We start from the raw sequence: 19,427 nt of genomic DNA, 5'->3' as shown, positions 1-19,427 counted from the left end.
TGAATTGTTTTGAAAGATAACTGGTGGTAGTGATGGTGGTAGAAAACAGTTCAGCATCCTATGGGTTCAGGGAACAGGAGCAGTCTTGTTCAAAAACAAACCAGTAAAACCTAGATCTAGAAAGTAAGAGCAATATAGAGTCCAACAGGAATTTCTAATGTGGGTAGAGTCAGAAAGGCATGTTCCTACTGGGTGAAGATTTTATTTATTGCTGGACAGGCCAGATGCATGTGACTCAGATTCAAAGGGATCTGTTCTATTGCTCAGAAGATTATGCTTGCCTTAATGAGAAAGCAGACCAAATTTTGGCTTCCTTTCATCTCATTGTTTCAGATATGATGTTATTAGAAATAGATGGAAAATTGTTCTCCACATTTAGTGCTTTTACCATGCCTTGAAATGTTTTTTGGATCTTCATAAACAGAGTTACAGCTTAGTTACCAGAAGGAATTTGAACCAATATTTTGAAAAATCCCTAACTGTGATTCACAACTGAAATATGCTATCATATTCATATTGATACTCTAGTGGTCAGAATAAAAGTCTTTAATTTGAGCTCACAAAATAAATCACTCAGAATACAATGAGGCTTATATTTTTAGAAAAGCATTTTGTGTCATAATAAAAGAACACTATTCAGTTGCCAATTCTAGGATTAAAGTTTGTAATCTAAAGGTTTTGAGAAGAGTCATGTGAAAGTTATTACTTTATAGTTGTTTTAGTTCTATTTGTTCTTTTTCCAAAATTATAGGACAGTTTACAGAGGTAAAGCCTCCCAGAAGCCTAGGAAGAAAAGGATTTTTTTCTCTGTTTCAAGAATAGCATATTGACTCCACTGCTTTGAAAGTTCTTCATGCCCATTGCTTTTCTTGTTGAATGCTTTGTCAGTACCGTGGAGTCTAGAGTCTGGCAGATAGTAGATACCCAATAAATATTCACCAAATAAATGAGGAGATCCAGCCTGTATCCACAAGAATAGAGCCTAGTACACACCAACCATTGTTATCACATATAGTGTTTCTATAAACTGATCTATGGTTTAAAAATTAAACAGGATCATTTCATTCACACTTTCAGGGAAGTTTTCTCCATTTTTTTTTTCTGAACATTGTCACATTTGGCTTCAACCCAGATATTTGAAGTCCTATGAAGAGTGCAACAATTATGTTACATTTTTAGGATACTCTGTCCTCCAAGTGTAGTACTTTATAGGGTGGTACTTGTTTAAATGAATCACTGATATTATTTACCCCTCACCTTTTTTCCCCCTTTAAACAGGATAGAGACTCTTAATGGAACAATGATTCTCAGGAAAGCAGAGCTTGAAGCAAAGATGCAGGATTTAAAGGTAATTTAATTTATTAAATGAGGCCCACTTTTCATCTTTGAATGAGTAGTAGAATAAAGATCTATGTTAAGAATTGACACAGCCCTTGAAGATGAAATATAATGAATTTAAAGTGCTCCGTGATCAAGAGCCACACAATTACCTTTGTAGAAATATCAAATTCTGCAAACAGGTCTAAATCACTTTCTTCCTTCCTCCTTCAGTGTGTCTAGGAGGCTCAAAGAGGCAATAGGAAGGCGTAACACTTGAAGAACTTTTCATGAATGCACTTGTGATCTCTCTTGATTTACACTTTTTCTGGGAAAAAAGCATAAAAGAGGAGGAGCTGGTGTGTTATCATCTTCCAAAATGTTACATCTGTGTGCAGGCACAGCTGGGACTTTGCTTTTTCACTGTCTTTTGTGTCTTATACTTTTGCCTTATTGTTAAATGAGACCAACTCTCTCCATTCCTGTGACTGTCCTTGAATCTATATTTTTGGCAAGCACATTATCAGCTCTGAAGAGGAAATTTTCAAGAGACAGTTCACATCACAAAATATTCAATGAAAATTCCTGAGAATGGCTCTTGGAAGATCTTTAAAACATCTCAACTTTCTAGGCTGGTGAGGGTCCCCCAAGCCATGAAGTTGAGACCCTCACTTGTGCCTCTGAGTCATAGAAGATCTCTTCCCTGGCTCCAGGTGACCTCTGAATCTTACTGCTCCCCCTACATAGCAATAAGGTGGTTACTCAGCAGAGATTACATGGCTTACTGCAAGCAGGTTACTTACTTAGACTTTTTTTAGAAATAGCTACCATTTATTAGTATTCCTCATGAAATATGCAGTTAATTATTGAGCCCAAGAGGGTCAATTCATTATATGTTTTTTCTTGTGTCTTTCTCTTCCTCCATATTCAATTCATTAACAAATCCTAATTTCTTCTTCATTAACATAGGTTTTGAAACTCTTGCTGTTTTGTTTATGCCCCTGATATTTTGAATCTATTTTTTAAAATTCCTTGAAAAAGAACTTCTGTCCAGATTTTGATAGGAATTGAATTGCGGTTGGTATTGAATTGATAGGAATAGAAGTTGAAACGTTCATTTTTTTTCCTACTTTGAAAACAAAATTTTAGCCGCATTATTCAGGTCATTTATATACTTTAAAGCATTTTGTAGTGCATATTTCACATCTTGTTAAATTTATCCATACGTACTCTAATTTTTCTTGTTGTAATAGGATACTTTTAATTTTTTTTGGCTATTTATAGCCACTGATTTTTGTATAAATTTTTTAAACCAGTAGTCAGGCTCTGCTTCTTTTATTATAATAATGATTTTATACATTTCCTTAGGTTTTCTAGGCAGAAAAATTATCATCACAGATAATAAAAGTTTTGACCCTTTAGTTCAACTATTCTGGTAATTTATTTTTCTTCACTTATGCAATTGGCTAGGATTGTTGGAAAATTGTAGATACTAGTAGTCTTATTTTTGACTCTAAAGGGAATGCTTCCATATTTTGTCATTACTTTTTATAAGGAGCAAAAAGTGCTCCATATTATATTTAGATTTTAAAAACTGTCAATTACTTTTTTTGAAAAATGATAATTTTGATGAACATCTAAAAAATGTTAAACTATCTTTTCAGCCTTTCATTTAGAAAGAAAGGAATATAGAAAATAAACTTGTGAATTTATGTAAAATAGATTATATCTCATGAAATAAAGTAAGAACTTACTTGGAGTAAATGAAACTGAAAGTGTAAACAAGGACTAAATGTATAATAGGTAATGTGAAATAGGAAGAAAAGGGGCCAAGGGGAAGGAAGTGGGAGGGCTAGGGGAAAGGAAAGAAGGGAATGGGATTAATATGAGAAAATGGAAAAATAGGAACAAAATCTTTGTAAATAGGGAGGACTGGAGGGGTTGAAGGGAGGGCTGGACAAGGGTGAAAAATAAGAACCAAGAGAGACTATGTAAAGGTGCAAATTTCCAATGATGAATGTCATTATATTGTATACCTAAAATGTACCAATGATTAGAATGAATAATCAATAATGTAAAATAGGAAGAAAAGGTCCAAAGGGGTAGGGGTAGTGGGAGGCACAGGGGAAAGGAAAGAAGGGAAAGGAAAACATGATGAGAAATGGAAAAAATGGAAATAAAGTCTTTGTAAATAGGGAAGGGTGGAGGGCATGAAGGGAGGACTAGGAATGGGGAAAAAAATAAGAACCAAGATGCATTATGTAAAGGTACAATTCCCAATGAGAAATGTAATTGTGTTGTATACCTACAATGTACCAATAAAAGAATTTAATACAAAAAAAAGAACCTATCCTACTGTCACATAAAAATTCCAATAAAGTTTAACTATTGTATAAGATAGTTATGAAAAAATTTAACAAAAATATAAGCAATGTACATGTCAATATTGTGCATGACTATAAGGAAGAAAGTCAGTTTTCATTTATTTCAATCTCTTTTAAATATAACTGGTATAAGAAATTTTACAAGTTGAAAACATTTTCTTCCATAATCAGTATATCATTTCTTGTACTTGCTAAGAAAGGTAAAATGTATTTTTAATTTAATTGAACCTAATAAAAATATTTCTTGCATATAAAAAAAGAGAAAACATTATTTCATAGTTCAAAGAAATTTGTATGTTTTGGACATTGTCCAAGGTCTTAATATGCACACCTAATTTTTTTCTAATAATTTAAAAAAATTTTCAATATCTTCATCCTCTTCTAGAATATTGAAGACTGTAACATGCTTTAAGTATCCATTTAAAAGCCCAATTCCTTATTATTGCTGACTTTAGAGAATGTCATCAATTTCTAAAAATTACAAAATATAGATTTATATTTAGAAAAAAAAGCTGATAATGAACGCATCTGTGAATCTGCTCCAATAACGTGGTTGTTTCTTGCATTCTACTTCTTATCTCTGAGTTTACCTCCATTCCTGTGTAGTACTTCCTTGAGTGATGGTAACTAGGTCTTGGTCAAAAAGTCTTTATTTCTCTGCTCTTCATGAAAGTTTTGCTAGGTAATTGAATTATTCTAAATTGGTGTTTTGGCTTTTCAACATTTTGAATACATTACTCCTCAGGTATTTTTGTTTATGCTCCTAATCATTCTTTTAAAGCTAATAATCTACATTTTATTTTCTTTTAAATGTCATAACGTTTTTCCTTTTCAAATTTAAGTGCTTAATTCATCCAGATTTAATTTTTGTATGTACTATGAGTTATGGGAAAATTTTCAATTTTATTTATTTTTTTATATGTAAACCAAATTCTTCCAGTACCATTTATTTTGTAGTGCCTTTTTTCTCACAAGTGACCTATAATGAAATCTCTATTTTTAAGTAAGTTTCATAGATATATGGATTTGTCTACAGGCTCCTGTTATAATCAACTGGTTAATTGGTTTACCCCAATTCTTGTTATTTATTTGGGTAAGTTTGTTCTTAGTTCTTTCTGATTTTTTGATAATCTATAAAAATTTTGGGATCAAACTATCAAATTTCATAAATAAATCTTAGAGATGTTGTTTTCTACCTATAAAATTTATTTCCCGAGATACCAAACTGATATATTTTTTGCCTATTAAGTTTATTGGTTCATTTTAGGTATAAAATACAGTTACATTCATCATTGGGATCCTGTACCTTTACATGAGTATCTTGGTTCTTCTTTTTTTCCCCTTCCTCTGCCCTCTCTTTACCCCCTCCACCCTTCCCTATTTGCAAAAACTTTGTTTCCATTTTTTTCCTTTTCTCATATTTTTTCTTTTCCCTTTTTTTCCTTTCCCCCACCCCCCCACTTCCCCTGCACCTTTAGACCTTTTCTTCCTGTTACACAATATAAATTATACATAAAATTACAATATCAAGATCTAGGAGACATTACCACAGATTTTACAGAATTTAAAAGGATATAGAAAGCATATTTCAAAAATCTGTTTTGAAATAAATTTGACAACTTCGAAGAAGTACCTTGGAAGACAAATTAATGAAACTAACTCTGGAGGAAATAAAAAATTTGAATAGCGCCTATTAAAGAAAGTCTATTCCTAGCTTGAAAACCTACCTATATGACAACAGCAGGCTCATAAACATTTTAACTGATAAATTCTATCAAACATTTAAGGCAGAAAAAAGAAGGAACACTTCTCCCCTCATTTTAGGAAATCAACATTGTGCTAATCCTAAACCTGGATAAAGATAATAGAAGAAAAAAGTATGAACATAGACAGAAATTTGTTTAACAAAACAATCTATTAGAAGTCAGATCTGGCAGTATGTAGAAAGTGGTTTTGTTATAGGGATGGCAGCGTTGTTTCAGCATTGGAAGATCCACCCGCAAAAGTCATCCTTTTAACAGAGGAAAGGAAAAAGCCATATGATCCTGTCACTAGTTGGAGAAAAAGTGTTGGACTATAAATTCTACAGCTGTTCATGGTAAAAGCTATCAGGAGACTAAAAGTAGAACGAACTTTCTGAACAGATTAAAGACATGTACTCCCTACTTCCAGTGAGAATGCCTTATATAAATGGAGAAGATACAATGCTTTCTCCTTATGGTGGGCAACAAGGGCAGATATGCTTACTCTTTATCTGTCCATTAAACTTTGAAATGTAGGCCCAACCAAAATAGTCTGACAATAAAATGACACAATTAGGATAGGATTGGCAAGGTAGAAGCAAAATCTTTATATGTAGATGAAATGATCATCTACAGAGAAAATACTAAGAAATCTCTAAGAGCCCCTAGAAGCTGTATTTGAATTTAGCAGGATCAGAAAACACAAGGTATATATAAAAATTCAGGTCTGTGTATACTTGGTATAAATGAAGAATTGGATATTGAAATTGAAAAGTTATGTAGGAGTACAAAGGACCTAGAAAAGTTTAAAAAAACCAACAAAAACAAAAACAGTGTTGGAAGACATTTAGTACCGAATTTTAAGACTTCTTCTAAAGCTACAGTAATCAAGGAAGTGTTGGTGTAAGGAAAGACACATAGATCATTGGAATAAAACAGAGAATCTAGAAATAGAACCACACATATATGGTTCACTGAGTTTTGAAAGATTATTTAACATTAGCATTTTATAGAATAGAAACTCAATTCAAGAGCCGAGGAAGAGATAGTGTTTTCACCAAACAGTACTAGAACACCTGGTATCTGTATATAAAAAATTAACCTCAACCCTTTATTTCCATACATGAAAATAACTTGAAGGGATCTATGAACCTAAATAAGAAAGCCTAAAGGTATAAAACTTTAAGAAGAAATTATAAGGGAAAATGTTTATGAATTCAGGGTAGGCAAGAACTACCTAGGATACAAACGACACGATGTATAAAAGAAAAAAATTGATAAATGAGATTCCATCAAAATTTAGAACTTTAAATGACATCATTAAAATGAAAAGTAGTCCTTAAACAGACCATATTTACAATGCATATAACCTATGACCAGAATATATAAAGAATTCTTAGAGTTCATTTATAGACAACCTAATTAAAAAGTAGACACAAGAAGATGATAAATAGCCAGACTAGCACAAGGAAAGGTGTGCAACTCTAGAATCTGAAAAATACTAATCAGTACAATAACAAGATTGAATTATACACTCATTAGGGAGATGAAGTTAAAAGTTTTAAAAGCCTTGTCTTGACTTTTTCTTTTTGTTGGATTCTGCCCCTTTGTGTTTAATTTGTCACACCCAGTGGATTCATTCTGCTGGGTTTCCTGAGGTTGTGATCCTCATTGTCTTTTCTTAGGGTATTGACTAAAATTTTTTGGAGTGCCGGTTTGATATTCATGAAGTTCCTGAGGTGCTCTTTATCATGAAAATATCTTATTTCTCCATCAATTTTGAAAGATAGTTTTGCAGGGTACATCAATGTGGATTGGAGGCTGTTTTCCTTTGGAGCTTGAAATACATCACTCCAAGCTCTTCTTGCCTTGAGGGTTTGCATTGAGAAGTCTGCTGTGATTCTGATGGGCTTTCCTTTGTATGTGATTTGTTTCTTTTCTCTCACTGCTTGTAGAATTTTGTTCTTCTGTTGGGTTTCTGGAATTCTAACTATTATATGCCTATGTGTAGATTTTTTTTTTTGATCAAGGCTAGCTGGAGTCCTATATGCCTCACTTATCTGTATGTCAAGTTCTTTTTCCCTCCTTGGGAAGTTTTCTGCCATTACTTCTGTGAAGAGTTTTTTTATGTCATCTGCACTCTCTCCTCTTTCTTCATTGACTCCAATCAGACTTATGTTATTCTTCTTTGCATCATCTAGCAGCTGCTGGATTGGTTTCTCATGTTCCATCACAATTTTAAAGTAATTTTCTTTTCCTGGTCACTAATTGCAATCTTATCTTCTATATCTGAAATCCTATCCTCACATTGGTTCATTCTGCTGCACAGACTTTCGATGGAGTTTTTCATCTCCTGGAAATCTGTTTGCATCTGTTTTATGGATTCGATTTGTTTCCTATATTCAGATTCAATCATGTTCCTCAGATCCTCTATTTTTTAATCTGTGTCCTCTCTAGATTTATTAATCATGTCTTGCACCATGAGCAAAATCTTTGCTGTTATCTGAGTAATGATTTCTGATTTCATTTTTCCCAGATCCTCTTTTGTTGCCAGTTCAGAGAGTCCAGGTGGTTGAGTATCAGATTCTTTCATCTTGTTTCCCTTTGTGGTTGCTGTAGGTGATCCAGAAGTCTGTTTTTGAAGCTTGTTTTTGTGTCTTCTCATTTCCATGGGGGGAGGGGGGTGTGCTTCTGGCACCCGTGCAGCTCACCTTCTCTGCCCTAGGAGCTTGGGGTGGCGGTCGGGGAGCTTCCTTCCAGGTGCTGGGACCAGGCTCTAAAGCTTAGAGATTTTATTGACATCATATCTGTCAATATGGTGAATGACATTAAAAACTTGCTAATATTAAACCACACTTTCTATGATAAACCAAACTGATTTGTAATCATTTTTATATACTCACAGTTTTGATATGCTATTTTAATGATTTTTGAAAATAACATCATTTTACAGTTAGATTAGTGTATAATTTTATTTTTTCAAGTTTCTTTTTATGTATCAAGTTTACTGGAGTTTTACAAAAATGAACTCTGGACTCTTCCTCTTATTGTCTGGTAAAATTCTTAGAATACTGTTTGAATCATGCAGAGCTGAGGTTCTTACTGGTGGTAATACTTTTAAGCCACAATTTCAATTTCTTTATTGATTTATAAGACTAATAAGAGTTTTTGTCTCTGTTATGAACAGCTTTAGTCAGCTATATTTTCTGTTAAAGTTTAAAAAATTTCAAATATGTTGCATGAGATTAATAATAAAATTATACTCTCATCTTTTTAATCTGTCATGACTATGATCATGTCCTAATTTTTACTTAAAGTACTTCTTACACCTCTATTTTTTCCTTTGGTAATCTCCTCTAGAGAATTTTCTATTTTAAAATCTTTTAAAAACTGGTGTTTGCATTTATGGCAATATTGTATTTTTTTTTTCTGGAAAGTTTCATAAGATTTCAGTTTTCTTCATTGCTCTACAGTTTCACTGCAATGCAATTAGGTCCAGATTAACTTACACCACTTAGAATACGTAGAGCCTTGTGACTTTCTTCAGTTTTGGAAGAATGCCAGTCCAATTTCTTTGAATAAGCCTTTTTCAGCACTCTCTAAGTCATCTCTGGAATTCCTGTTAGGCATATTCTTGATTTATATTGCTTAGGAATATCTTCATTAACAATTTTCTTATCTGTATTCTGTATAGAATGTGTTCTTTCTATTCAGTTTTATTAATCAATTTATATTTTATTGTCAAGAAGTACTTTTTCATGTCTATCTGTTCTTGTTTTATTTTTTGCTTTAAACTTTTTGTTCTCATGAATATTGATTTTATTCTTTCTGAAAAGATTATAACCATTATTATTTTAATACTTTCTATGAATATTTTGCTGTTTTCTGACTTTGCTCAGAGAGAATTCATATATTGTTTATGAGTTTTATTTTTTTGCTCTCCCTCAACATCTATGGGTGTTTAGAGTGTAGACTGCCTTTGTCTCTTGAGTGGCTCTCTCACCTCCAGCTTATTGTGAGAGCTGAGCAATTCCATCTATACAGAATTTCAATCTTTCCTAGCCAGAGCCAGGCTTGGCAGCTTGTATATTTTCCCTGGAGAATCAGTGTATGGTTTACCTCAGGTAATGAGGATGCACTTAGGTGCTTCTGTCTCTCTGAATGCCAGCAAATGTAGCTTTTCCAGCTTTCTATTTTTAGTGCATCAGCTTCAGCCAAGATTGACTTCTCAAGCAGGAAACTTGGCTCTCTCAATCCCCTGCCTCAAATAAGTGCATTTAAACCTATACTGTCGTGGGATTCAAATTCCTGAGTATCTCTTTCTGCTTTTTTATGTCTAATAGACCTTGAGGTTCATTTCTGCTTTCTTCTTGCATTTCTGTGTCACTTCTAATTTTGAAATTATGGTGAGTCCCAGTTCATCTCCTCAACTGCAGTATCTGGGCCTGACCTATAATCATTGTCAGACTACCTTCCCCTCTGTGTAATGGCATTTACTTTTTACTTGCTATGTGAACATTTTATTACCCCAGAGACTTTTTGTGGGACCAAAAGCTCTTCTTTAGAAGCAGTGTCTTCTGAGCCACAGTTACAGAGATTCCCTTTTTCCTAATCTATGGTTCAAATGTTTAAATTGAAAACTGCTCCTTAAATGAGCCAGCTGAGAAAGCAAGTTTTTAATCTAGCTCTGCTACTTACTATGTGTGTAGTCCTTGGAAAATATTTGTTACATTGAAACTATATTTTCTATTCCGTAACTTTTAAGGGAAATTATAAAAATTAAATAGCATATTATCTGTGAAAGTGCAATGAAAATACTAAAGTGCCATGGGAAAGTTTAGTTGGGTTTCTTATGTCAAATGAAAACACTGCAAATGTATATTGAACCAATCCATAGTGCGATAGGTGAATACTGTTTCAGAAAGTCATCTTTTATGTATTCTTTCAAACAATATTCAATCATTATTTCAACTGCTGTGGAGCAGGTACTGAGCTAGGCCCGGGGAGGTGATGTGGCCCAGCATGATTAAATCTCACATATGCTTTGATTTGCATGTTTTGATGAAATTTTAGAATTGTTCATATATACAGTTATGCTATCAATAGCACGGAAAGAAACATGCTGAAGAAAATAAGGAAACTAACTATATGACAAACTAAAAACTCTTAGTCATTTTGACATATCTACTCTTTTCTCCAGCATTTTCTTGGTGTAAGTGATGACATACTTAGATGACTGGACCAGATCAACAAATTAGCTATTTAAAACCTTTATGCTCACGAAACTATTTGGCAATCTTTGTCTTTGTGGTTTTGAACATTAAGTGCAGAAGTCTTATGTCCTTTTCTATGTTTAGTTTCTATTGTCAAATTATCCTTAGGCTCTTCTACTGTACTCTATGTCCTGAAAGGAGATAAATCTCTTTCAGAGAGCAGAAAGGGGTAGGTATATATGCCAGCCCTTGCTAGTCCTATACTCTGTGGGTTTCTGGTTCTGACTTTTGGATAACCATGGATTTACAAAGGTAACAAAAGCTGTGTCTAAAACTGTGTTATGGTTCAAGAAGATTAAGAAATTACTTGAGCCAAGCCTTTTAATGTTTTAATTTATTGCTTGCATATTTCATTGGCAGCCACAAGGATTGCTCTTAAATATTACTATGAAGGACTGGAAAATTTTTGCTCAGCTATTATTCAGTCTTTGACCACTGAGGAATGATTCATTTTTCCCTTATGCTTTCATTGATGCTCTTATAATTTTATTAATTTCTTTCCCTCTGGCCTTTCCTTCTCAAATGTACCTTTTTTCTTTTTCCTTTTTAGCCCCTATCTCCTCCTTCTGTGTTGCTTCTCCGAAGGATTGCAAATTTTCATCTAGCTTTCTTTAGTTTACCATATGTGTGCATGACAAATCTGACCTATACCTACTTGCTGGGCTTGCTGTGGGCCCCTGGAATAGCAGAGGAAGGAGTGGAGGAGAGGACAGGGACAGGGAGGAAGAGGTAGCCTGTGACACTGTCCTGTCAGACATCTTCTGCTTCTTGCTGCTTTCCTGTTTTGCTTTCAATTTTCATTGCTGCACTGTGGACGGGCCTGGCCTTGCGTGCTGTCTTGGCCTTTGCAAAGTCACTTCAGTCTCACCACAGGACACCATTCTCCTGTGCCACAGCAACCAAGAAAGGAAGCAGTGAAGAAGTCAGGGTTCTTAGTGGTGTCCTAACGTTTAGTAGTGTTCTAAGTTGTTGAGAAGAGGCTTTCTCTCTCTCTCTCTCTCTCTCTCTCTCTCTCTGGAGAATAAATGAAAGTGTAGAAAAAAAGGTTTTAGCGTCCCAGGACTATAGGTGATATTTTTGAGCATTTAGTAAGGTATAGTCACCATTCTAAATGTTTTACACATTTTTATTCACAGACATCATGAAACTATTAGGGTTTAGGTTCTGTTATCAACTCTGTTCTACATTTGGGAGAATACTACTAGCATGTAGGTCCTTGTGCAGACAGCTAATACGTTCTCACAAACCTAAACAATCAGGTCCTGTAATTTTTAGACAAAAATATATCCATTTTACAGTTTCTCTTGTGTTTTAAAAGAATACATGTTTGGTGCTACTAGATTATTCCTTTAGAAAATAGTATTACCAATGATCTCCTAATACAGCAAAAATCTTTTAAATTAACAAGAGGAACTGGTAGTACTAAAAAGAAAGAAAAAACCTTTAATGATAAATCTCAACATTTAGAATTCAGCTGCTATCTTCTTAAGGGTTTCCTAATAATTAGAACTTTTGTTTTTCTTCTCTCTCACAGCAAACCTTGAAGAAAAAATTGGTGGAGTTCAAGTCACTGCAGTTACAGGAACAGCGCCTGCTTCATGGTAATATAACTTCCTGCTCAGAAACCACATGTACATTTCATCTTTTTGGTATTTCTGTCTCTAGGTTGTTTTAAAATTATTTTTATTGCAAGAAAAGCTTGTCTAGCACCAGTCAAAGACACTGTGTTTCTTTGGCATCAACTCTCAAGTGGCCTATGCATTTGGAGGAGTAAGTGAAGTCATGGAACATACATATACATGAAAGCACGAGTACATGCATGCATGCACTTGCAAGATGTGTCTGGAGATTTCAGAAGAAGAGTCAGAAAGACTGTTTAAATTTCCTTCCACTTCAGCAACTGAATTAAATTCCTGAAAGTGACCACAGATGGGGGTTGTTAGCTTTCCAAAGCTGTTAGATGTGGGAAAAGTTACATACTTCTTAAGTGAAACTCTCACCCATTACATTTATGCAGAGAAATCTTTTTGCGTGGGTCCCGAGACTAAGTCAGACACGTGTAAGCTGTAACAATAAATGCAGAGCTTTTGCCACTGTATGCATTCTGAGGGAAAGGGCTGAGTTTCAAGTTTGTTGATTTGCTGTTTGCTGTGTGACTGATACAACCTGAGGAATGAACTTTTGTGTAGAAAGAATTGACTGAAATCACTAGCTATGTGAGTGTGAAATGTAGGTTATGTCTTCTTTGGATAACGTTTAGTTGAAATCTCTATAACCTAGAGTGTCTGTTAAAAGTGATAATCACTTCATTTACAGAAAAGAAATAATTTTTTTATTTTAACAGGCACATCAAAGCAATATAATTGTACATAAAACATATGCATTGATTTATTTTATTTTTATACCAGGGATTGAATTTAGGACCTTGAGCTTGACAGGCAGGCACAGTGCCACTGAGCTAATCCCCAGGCCTGCATTGATGTTTTGATACATGTTTACATTTAAATGTTTAAATCATGCTAAATAGCTATCTTCTCAAACATTTATCTTTTTGGGGGGGTTAAAACATTCCTTTCTAAAGAAAAAAAAAGGATTCCTTTCTTCTAGCTTGTGGAAATACACACTACACTATTGTCACTTGTAATTACCCTACCGGCCTATAAAGTACACCAGAACTTGTTGCTGTTCTCTGACTGTAACTTGCTATCTACGGAGCAACCTTTTCTGTCCATCCTTCCTCCTACTGTCCCCAGCCTCTAGTATCCACCATTCTCCTCTCAACTTGTGTGAGCTTGAGATTTTTAGATTCCACATATGCATGAGATGGTGCAGTAGTTGTCTTTCTGTACCTGACTTATTTCACTCTGCATAATGATCTCTGGTTCTATCCACATTGTTGCAATGTGGATTTTTTTTTTAATGGCTGAATAGTATTCTGTAGCATATTTATACCACATTTTCTTTATCCATTCGTCAGTTGACAGACACTTAGACTATTTCCCTTTTTTGGCTAATATGAACAGTGCTGCAATAAACATGCAATAAAAAGACTGATTCTATTTCCTTTGGATATACACCCTTTAGTGGGATAAGTGAATCATATGGTAGTTTCGTTTTTAATTTTTTGAGAAACCTTTATACGTTCTTCATAGTGTCTGTACTAATTTACATTTCTACCAACAATATGCCAGGGTTCACTTCTTTTTCTCATCCTCACCAGGTCTTATTAACTTTTTCTTTTTGATAATAGCCATTCTTATTGGAGTGAGGTGATATCTCATCATGGTTTTGATTTGCAATTCCCTGATGAAAAATGCTGAGCATTTTTATGTACCTGTTATCCATTCATATGTCTTCTTTTGAGAGGTGTCTGCTTAGGTCTGTTATCCATTTTTAATTGGGTTGTATGTAGGGGATTTTTTGCTATAGAATTTTTGGAGTATCTTATATATATATTCTAAAAAGATACAATTTACTATTTACACATTAATTTATAGCTTAAGTATTTGCATTAAAATCTTTTTAAAAGATGAGTTTGAAGCAAGTGTTTTATATTTTCAATTAATATTTAAAAAATTCATGATTGATTTTCTGGAGGTCTGGGGTTTCTTATAGACATACATATGAAATCTTCCTTGCAGCTTGCTAATTCAGCCACTTCCTGGCTTCCACAGACATGAGTGTTTAAGAAACCTTTGCCTCCATTTCTGGACTGTCCTGACTGGTACAGGGAATGCAGGCAGTTCTCAGTTTCTTGTGGAATGGCCTCATAGGGACACAATTATAAGGTCAGGATTCTCATAAGGTCATTGTTTCACATTCTTTTGAGGAAGGTTATTACTTTTCATTTTCTGGAACTAGATTAATCATCTGGGGCTTGAGATTCTACAAGGCAGTGTTCTCCAAACAAAGCAAACTTATCAGCTCGTTGTAACATGAAATGAAGTAGGTTGTATTATCCGAAAATAAAACATTTCTAGTGTTTGAAGGACTACCCAAGTTCAACCTTGCAGATCAAATGGAAAAATGAACATTTTTTTTTGTATTGTCAACCAAGGACAAAGGAGAAAAAAGTAAAGATAATTATTACAAAATAAAAATATTTTTGAGTACTTCATGTTCTATTACTTTTCTTGAAGCAGATTCACATTTTCTAAGGCCAGTATTGCAAATACACTTCTTTGTTTTAGCAGCACACCAGTCAATTCAGATAGTGTTTAAGCAAGTGGTTATTATGGGCAGGAAGTTGATGACTGATTAAGAGTTGGGTGTGGAAGGCCCAGATGTAGGTCATGAAGATTTGAGAAAAAGTTCAGCCAAGTAGGCAAAATTAAATTTCTTCAAATAAATTATTATGTATTTTAGGGTAGAGATGTTCTCTAAGCACAATACCATTATAAAGTATTCCAAGAATTTAAGTCTTCCAAGATAAAACTTGGAATATTGAACCTGGAGGGTATATCTGATTTCATAAATCCCTTCTGTTCTAAATACCTTTCGATTCTCTGATTTATAAATGTGTTTGCCACACATTTCAAATGACTTTATATAATTTTACAATTAAAAATTGTTCATAACTAAAAATGAGAGTGATTGAATGGAGACAATCATTGAGACAACATTTCCCCAAGGGTTTGTTCTAAAATTTCTATGAAAAATTTACTAAAATGTTCTAGAATCACTTAAATTTAAGACATGATCATTTGGACATGCACATATCACATTAGCATCTGGTGAGCTGGGTTGAACTGTTCTAGTATGAAGTACGTTAGCTTTCTGTCACCATAACCTGAGATAAATCATCTTATTAAAAGAAAAGTGTTATATTGGCCCACAGTTTTGAAAGTTCAGCCCATGATGGGTTTGTCCCATTACTTTGGGCTGGTGGTGGCACATCATGGCAGGAAGGTGTAGCAGAACAAAATTGCTCTCTTTATGACTGGGAGGCAAAAGCGAAAGAAGAGACCAGGATTCCACAATCCTATTCGAAGGCATCCCCTCCTTATGACCTAAAACCTCCTAGTAGGTTCTACCTCTTAAAACTTCTACTGTCTCCCAATAGTGCCCATTTGGACCTTTGAGGTACATTTCAGATCCTTCTAACATGAAACATCTTACTTATTCTAACATACAATTTTCATAACCACAGAACCCTTCCCTTGGCACCTATTCCATGAACAATAGTTTAGAAAACCCTAATGCACAGTTTTTCAAATGAACCCAAAAAGTCACATATTCATACAAGTGAAAACTCAGGGGAAAATATTATTCACCCCTACTTTTCTTCTGTTTTTTTAAAGATAAATTCTGGTGTGTGTTTTTGTAGGGACTGATACTCAGATCCATCCCCAAATAGACTTTGTTCTCTATTCTAGGGGACGCTGGTAACAGCCCAGGTTTGGAAAACATGGAGTTGGATGAGTTGGCTGTTTTGGGATCCCTGCCTGGGCCAGGCCCAGCCGTTCTGGAACAGAATCGGTTGTCCAGTGAGAGCAGCTGCAAGAGCTGGCTGAGCTCCATGACGGTGGACAGCGAGGACGGCTACCAGACCTGTGTGTCTGAGGACTCGAGCAGGGGAGCCTTCAGCCGGCAGACCAGTACTGATGATGAGTGCTTTGTCCTCAAGGAGGGGGATGATTTTATGAGGAGCTCCTATTCAAGGAGAAACCGAAGCATCAGCACGACCAGCAGTGGATCCATGTCTCCATTATGGGAGAATAATTACTCAAGCATGTTTGGGACTCTGCCTCGGAAGAGCAGAAGGGGAAGTGTTCGGAAACAACTCTTGAAATTCATCCCTGGCCTTCACCGTGCTGTGGAAGAAGAAGAGAGTCGCTTTTGATGGTGTATGGTACCTTTTAAAGTTAGCTTATTTCACAAATATAATAGACTCTCCTAGAGCAACTCCACCCAATTTGGTGGGAAAATGAAGATAAATTGTGAAACTGACAGCCCATTTCACAAGTAACAATGACCTTTATTTAAAATTTTACATCCTTTTTGTTTCTTAAATCATTTTTCGACCACAGCACCTCAGGTTCTAAGGAGACATTAGGGAAGTTAAATAATAGGTTAAATAATATAACCAATACAAGTTCTGGCTCATTCTAATGCTGCCTGTGAAATCAGGAATGTTTATTATCTAGATTATCTATATGAAAAATTGACAAACTTTCAGAGTCCGGTGTGAATAGGGAGTGACAGAATATAATTATCTGTTCTATGTTCCACAGGATAATTTGATAAGTTTCAAAACTTTGTTTGCTTTAGCTCAGTGCCTTCTCAGGAGCCATAATAGTATGTAATTTTGAGTGTTTCTGTTCAAGTCTTTAAGGAGTTATAAATAAAGATAAACATTAGCCTTTTCTCACATCTATAATGACAATAAATCAAGAAGTATAAAATTTAATATAAGGAATTAAGTTTCATGAGAACTATGAAAAGATGGGATCTGAGAAGAGTGCTGAGGAAGATTGATAATGTGATCTTCTTTATAGACACTTAAAATGGGTGGGATCTCATTCTTTTTAGCTCAGCTCAATTTTCGTTTTGGCTGAACATTGATGACAAGGATAGGACACTCAGGATCCTACGGCTTTGTCATCACAAATATCTAAAACCCTCAAAAATTAGGATTAGGAAAAGGATTTTTCTCCTATAGATTTTTGTACATGATTCCTCACTGTATATTCCAAAGAATTATCACCTTAGCACTCTTTTACCTATTAATTATATTTGCATCATAGTGCTTCTGGCTTTTCAATCATGCTATATTTTATTCACTATCCATTAAGGTCCATGTTTTCTTTGTTCTGGTGATACAGCTGCTTTCTTCCTATACTCTAAAGTAGACAATCTCAACTGTATGATAAATGGTCCTCAATTATTTTAACTTCGTGTGTGTGTGTGTGTGTGTGTGTGTGTGTGCATGTGCAACTGTGTGTGTTATTAGGAAAAATAGAAACAAGTGATTTTGAGTAGAACTAGTACACTTAAGTAAAGTTCTGATTAATCTATAGAACAAATCATTTTGAGGAGAAAAGGGTGTGGTAAGGAAGCTTTGAGGGTAAGAAATAAATAACAAATTATAAAAATATTTCTAAGTGGGACCTGCTTTCTGTTAATTCTCTGAACTGACAAACATTCAGTGGACTTTGCATGAAAGTCACATGGAAGGCAGTGTGTAGCACCTTTTTCAAGCATAAGAACAATCCTGCCTACCATTTATTGAATGTGATTCCAGAATAGTTGTTGTTAGGCATTTAAATAAGGTAGAAACTTAGAGATTCCTGGGCTCACATGACTCTCAGTGACACAGTTGGCATTGAAAACTAATTCTTCCTGGATCTAGCCTATCTTCTTAGTCTTTCTGTCTATCCTTTATGGTTTTGCTGGCTTTGTGCAGTTATCATCAGAGTAATTTTTATTTCCCAAACAAGAAAACTTAAAATACAAATTATAAAACTGTGTAGATAAGTATATTGTATTTTATAAGTAAGAAGCCAAACAAACATTTAGAGTGACTGTTTCTTGTGTTTTACATAAGCAAATTTTCAGACACAGGCACATTAATACTTACATAGACTGCAGTGCATTTATTTCAGCATACTGTGGAAGAGGAAGGGCTTGAAAACCCGTTATGATTCAGCTGATACTGCTTATTTCTCATCACACTCTAGAATTATCATGTTAAAGATCAGTTTGTGCAAATGCAGTATTTCCTGTTAATTCTGTTTTGAAAGTCCAAGGGAAAGAAATACATTTATTTGGTGAAAGATGGCTCTAAAGTTTTCTGCACTGGGAAAAATTGCTTTGGAAACTACCACGGTCATTTGCAAAAGTAGGCTACAGGCCATTTCCTTTTCGTGTGGTTTTAATACAGAAGTGTAGCAGTGCTACATAACAGTAAATGTCAAATGCAGAATGGGAGCATGGAAAGGACACAGCAAGCCTCACTCAGTCTCTAATAAGTATTAGAGTCAAGAGTTAAATCTGTGTTCTGGGAAAAAAGAAAAGTTGGTTAACCAAGGTACAGGAAGGAAAGTATGTCACATTTTGTGTTTTCACAAGCTGCTTAGTGGAAATGTGGGTAAATTTCTCACAGGTTTTCAATCTGAGTCTGACCTAAGTGGAGCTTTAGAAAAATCTTCTGGTACACACTGACTCACTTTAAGTAATTTATGAGGAAAAGAATTTTAATTTTTTTGGTGGCGAAGTTGTCAAATATGTATTACTAATGAATTACATTGATTGACAAATTATCACAGAAGCACATTTTTCCAGAATGGCATTGATAAACCAAATTTGAGTAAAGCATACTGGAAAATTATTTTATCATATGGCTGAAGAAGCAACACCATATCAAACTGTTAGGAAATACATTTTTTGAAATAAATTTTTGTTCATCATGTACTTTGGAAGACTTTTATATCTTAGGTATATGACAAAAATTTTGTCTAGTTTGAACCAAAGAAATCAAAGTTGGACACAGTTTGTATGTTCTGGTCATAAAGTGTGGGTATTTAAGAATATATACAAACTAAGTATAGAAAATAATGCCAAACTATATTAAGAAACCTTTAAGATCACAAGAATGTTCTTACTTTATGTCTGCCTTCCTACAGAACAATGGACTACAAAATCAAAATCTGATGCCTTTCTGAATTAAACAGTGTTATTCTTTGGTGTCAGAATTTTCTCTCTAACTCCAT

At 34.5% G+C, this 19,427-nt stretch overlaps 1 protein-coding gene across 1 annotated transcript in view; it reads left to right on the top strand.

The window, feature by feature from the left end:
- Nucleotides 1-19,409, top strand: part of Cytip (cytohesin 1 interacting protein) — a 48,085-nt gene extending 28,676 nt beyond the window's left edge. Inside the window, exons 6-8 of the mRNA XM_004835923.3 lie at nt 1,279-1,348; nt 12,251-12,317; nt 16,092-19,409. Coding sequence (XP_004835980.1) covers nt 1,279-1,348; nt 12,251-12,317; nt 16,092-16,558 — 604 coding nt within the window. The 3' untranslated portion in view covers nt 16,559-19,409. The remainder of the gene's footprint in view (nt 1-1,278; nt 1,349-12,250; nt 12,318-16,091) is intronic.
- The last annotated feature ends 18 nt before the right edge of the window (nt 19,410-19,427 follow it).

This window comes from Heterocephalus glaber, unplaced genomic scaffold, assembly GCF_053883595.1.
Source record: "Heterocephalus glaber isolate CG9 unplaced genomic scaffold, H.glaber_assembly_v1.0 deba00000347, whole genome shotgun sequence".
In the NCBI taxonomy this organism is placed as follows: domain Eukaryota; kingdom Metazoa; phylum Chordata; class Mammalia; order Rodentia; family Bathyergidae; genus Heterocephalus; species Heterocephalus glaber.
This window is presented reverse-complemented; position numbering and strand designations above follow the sequence as displayed.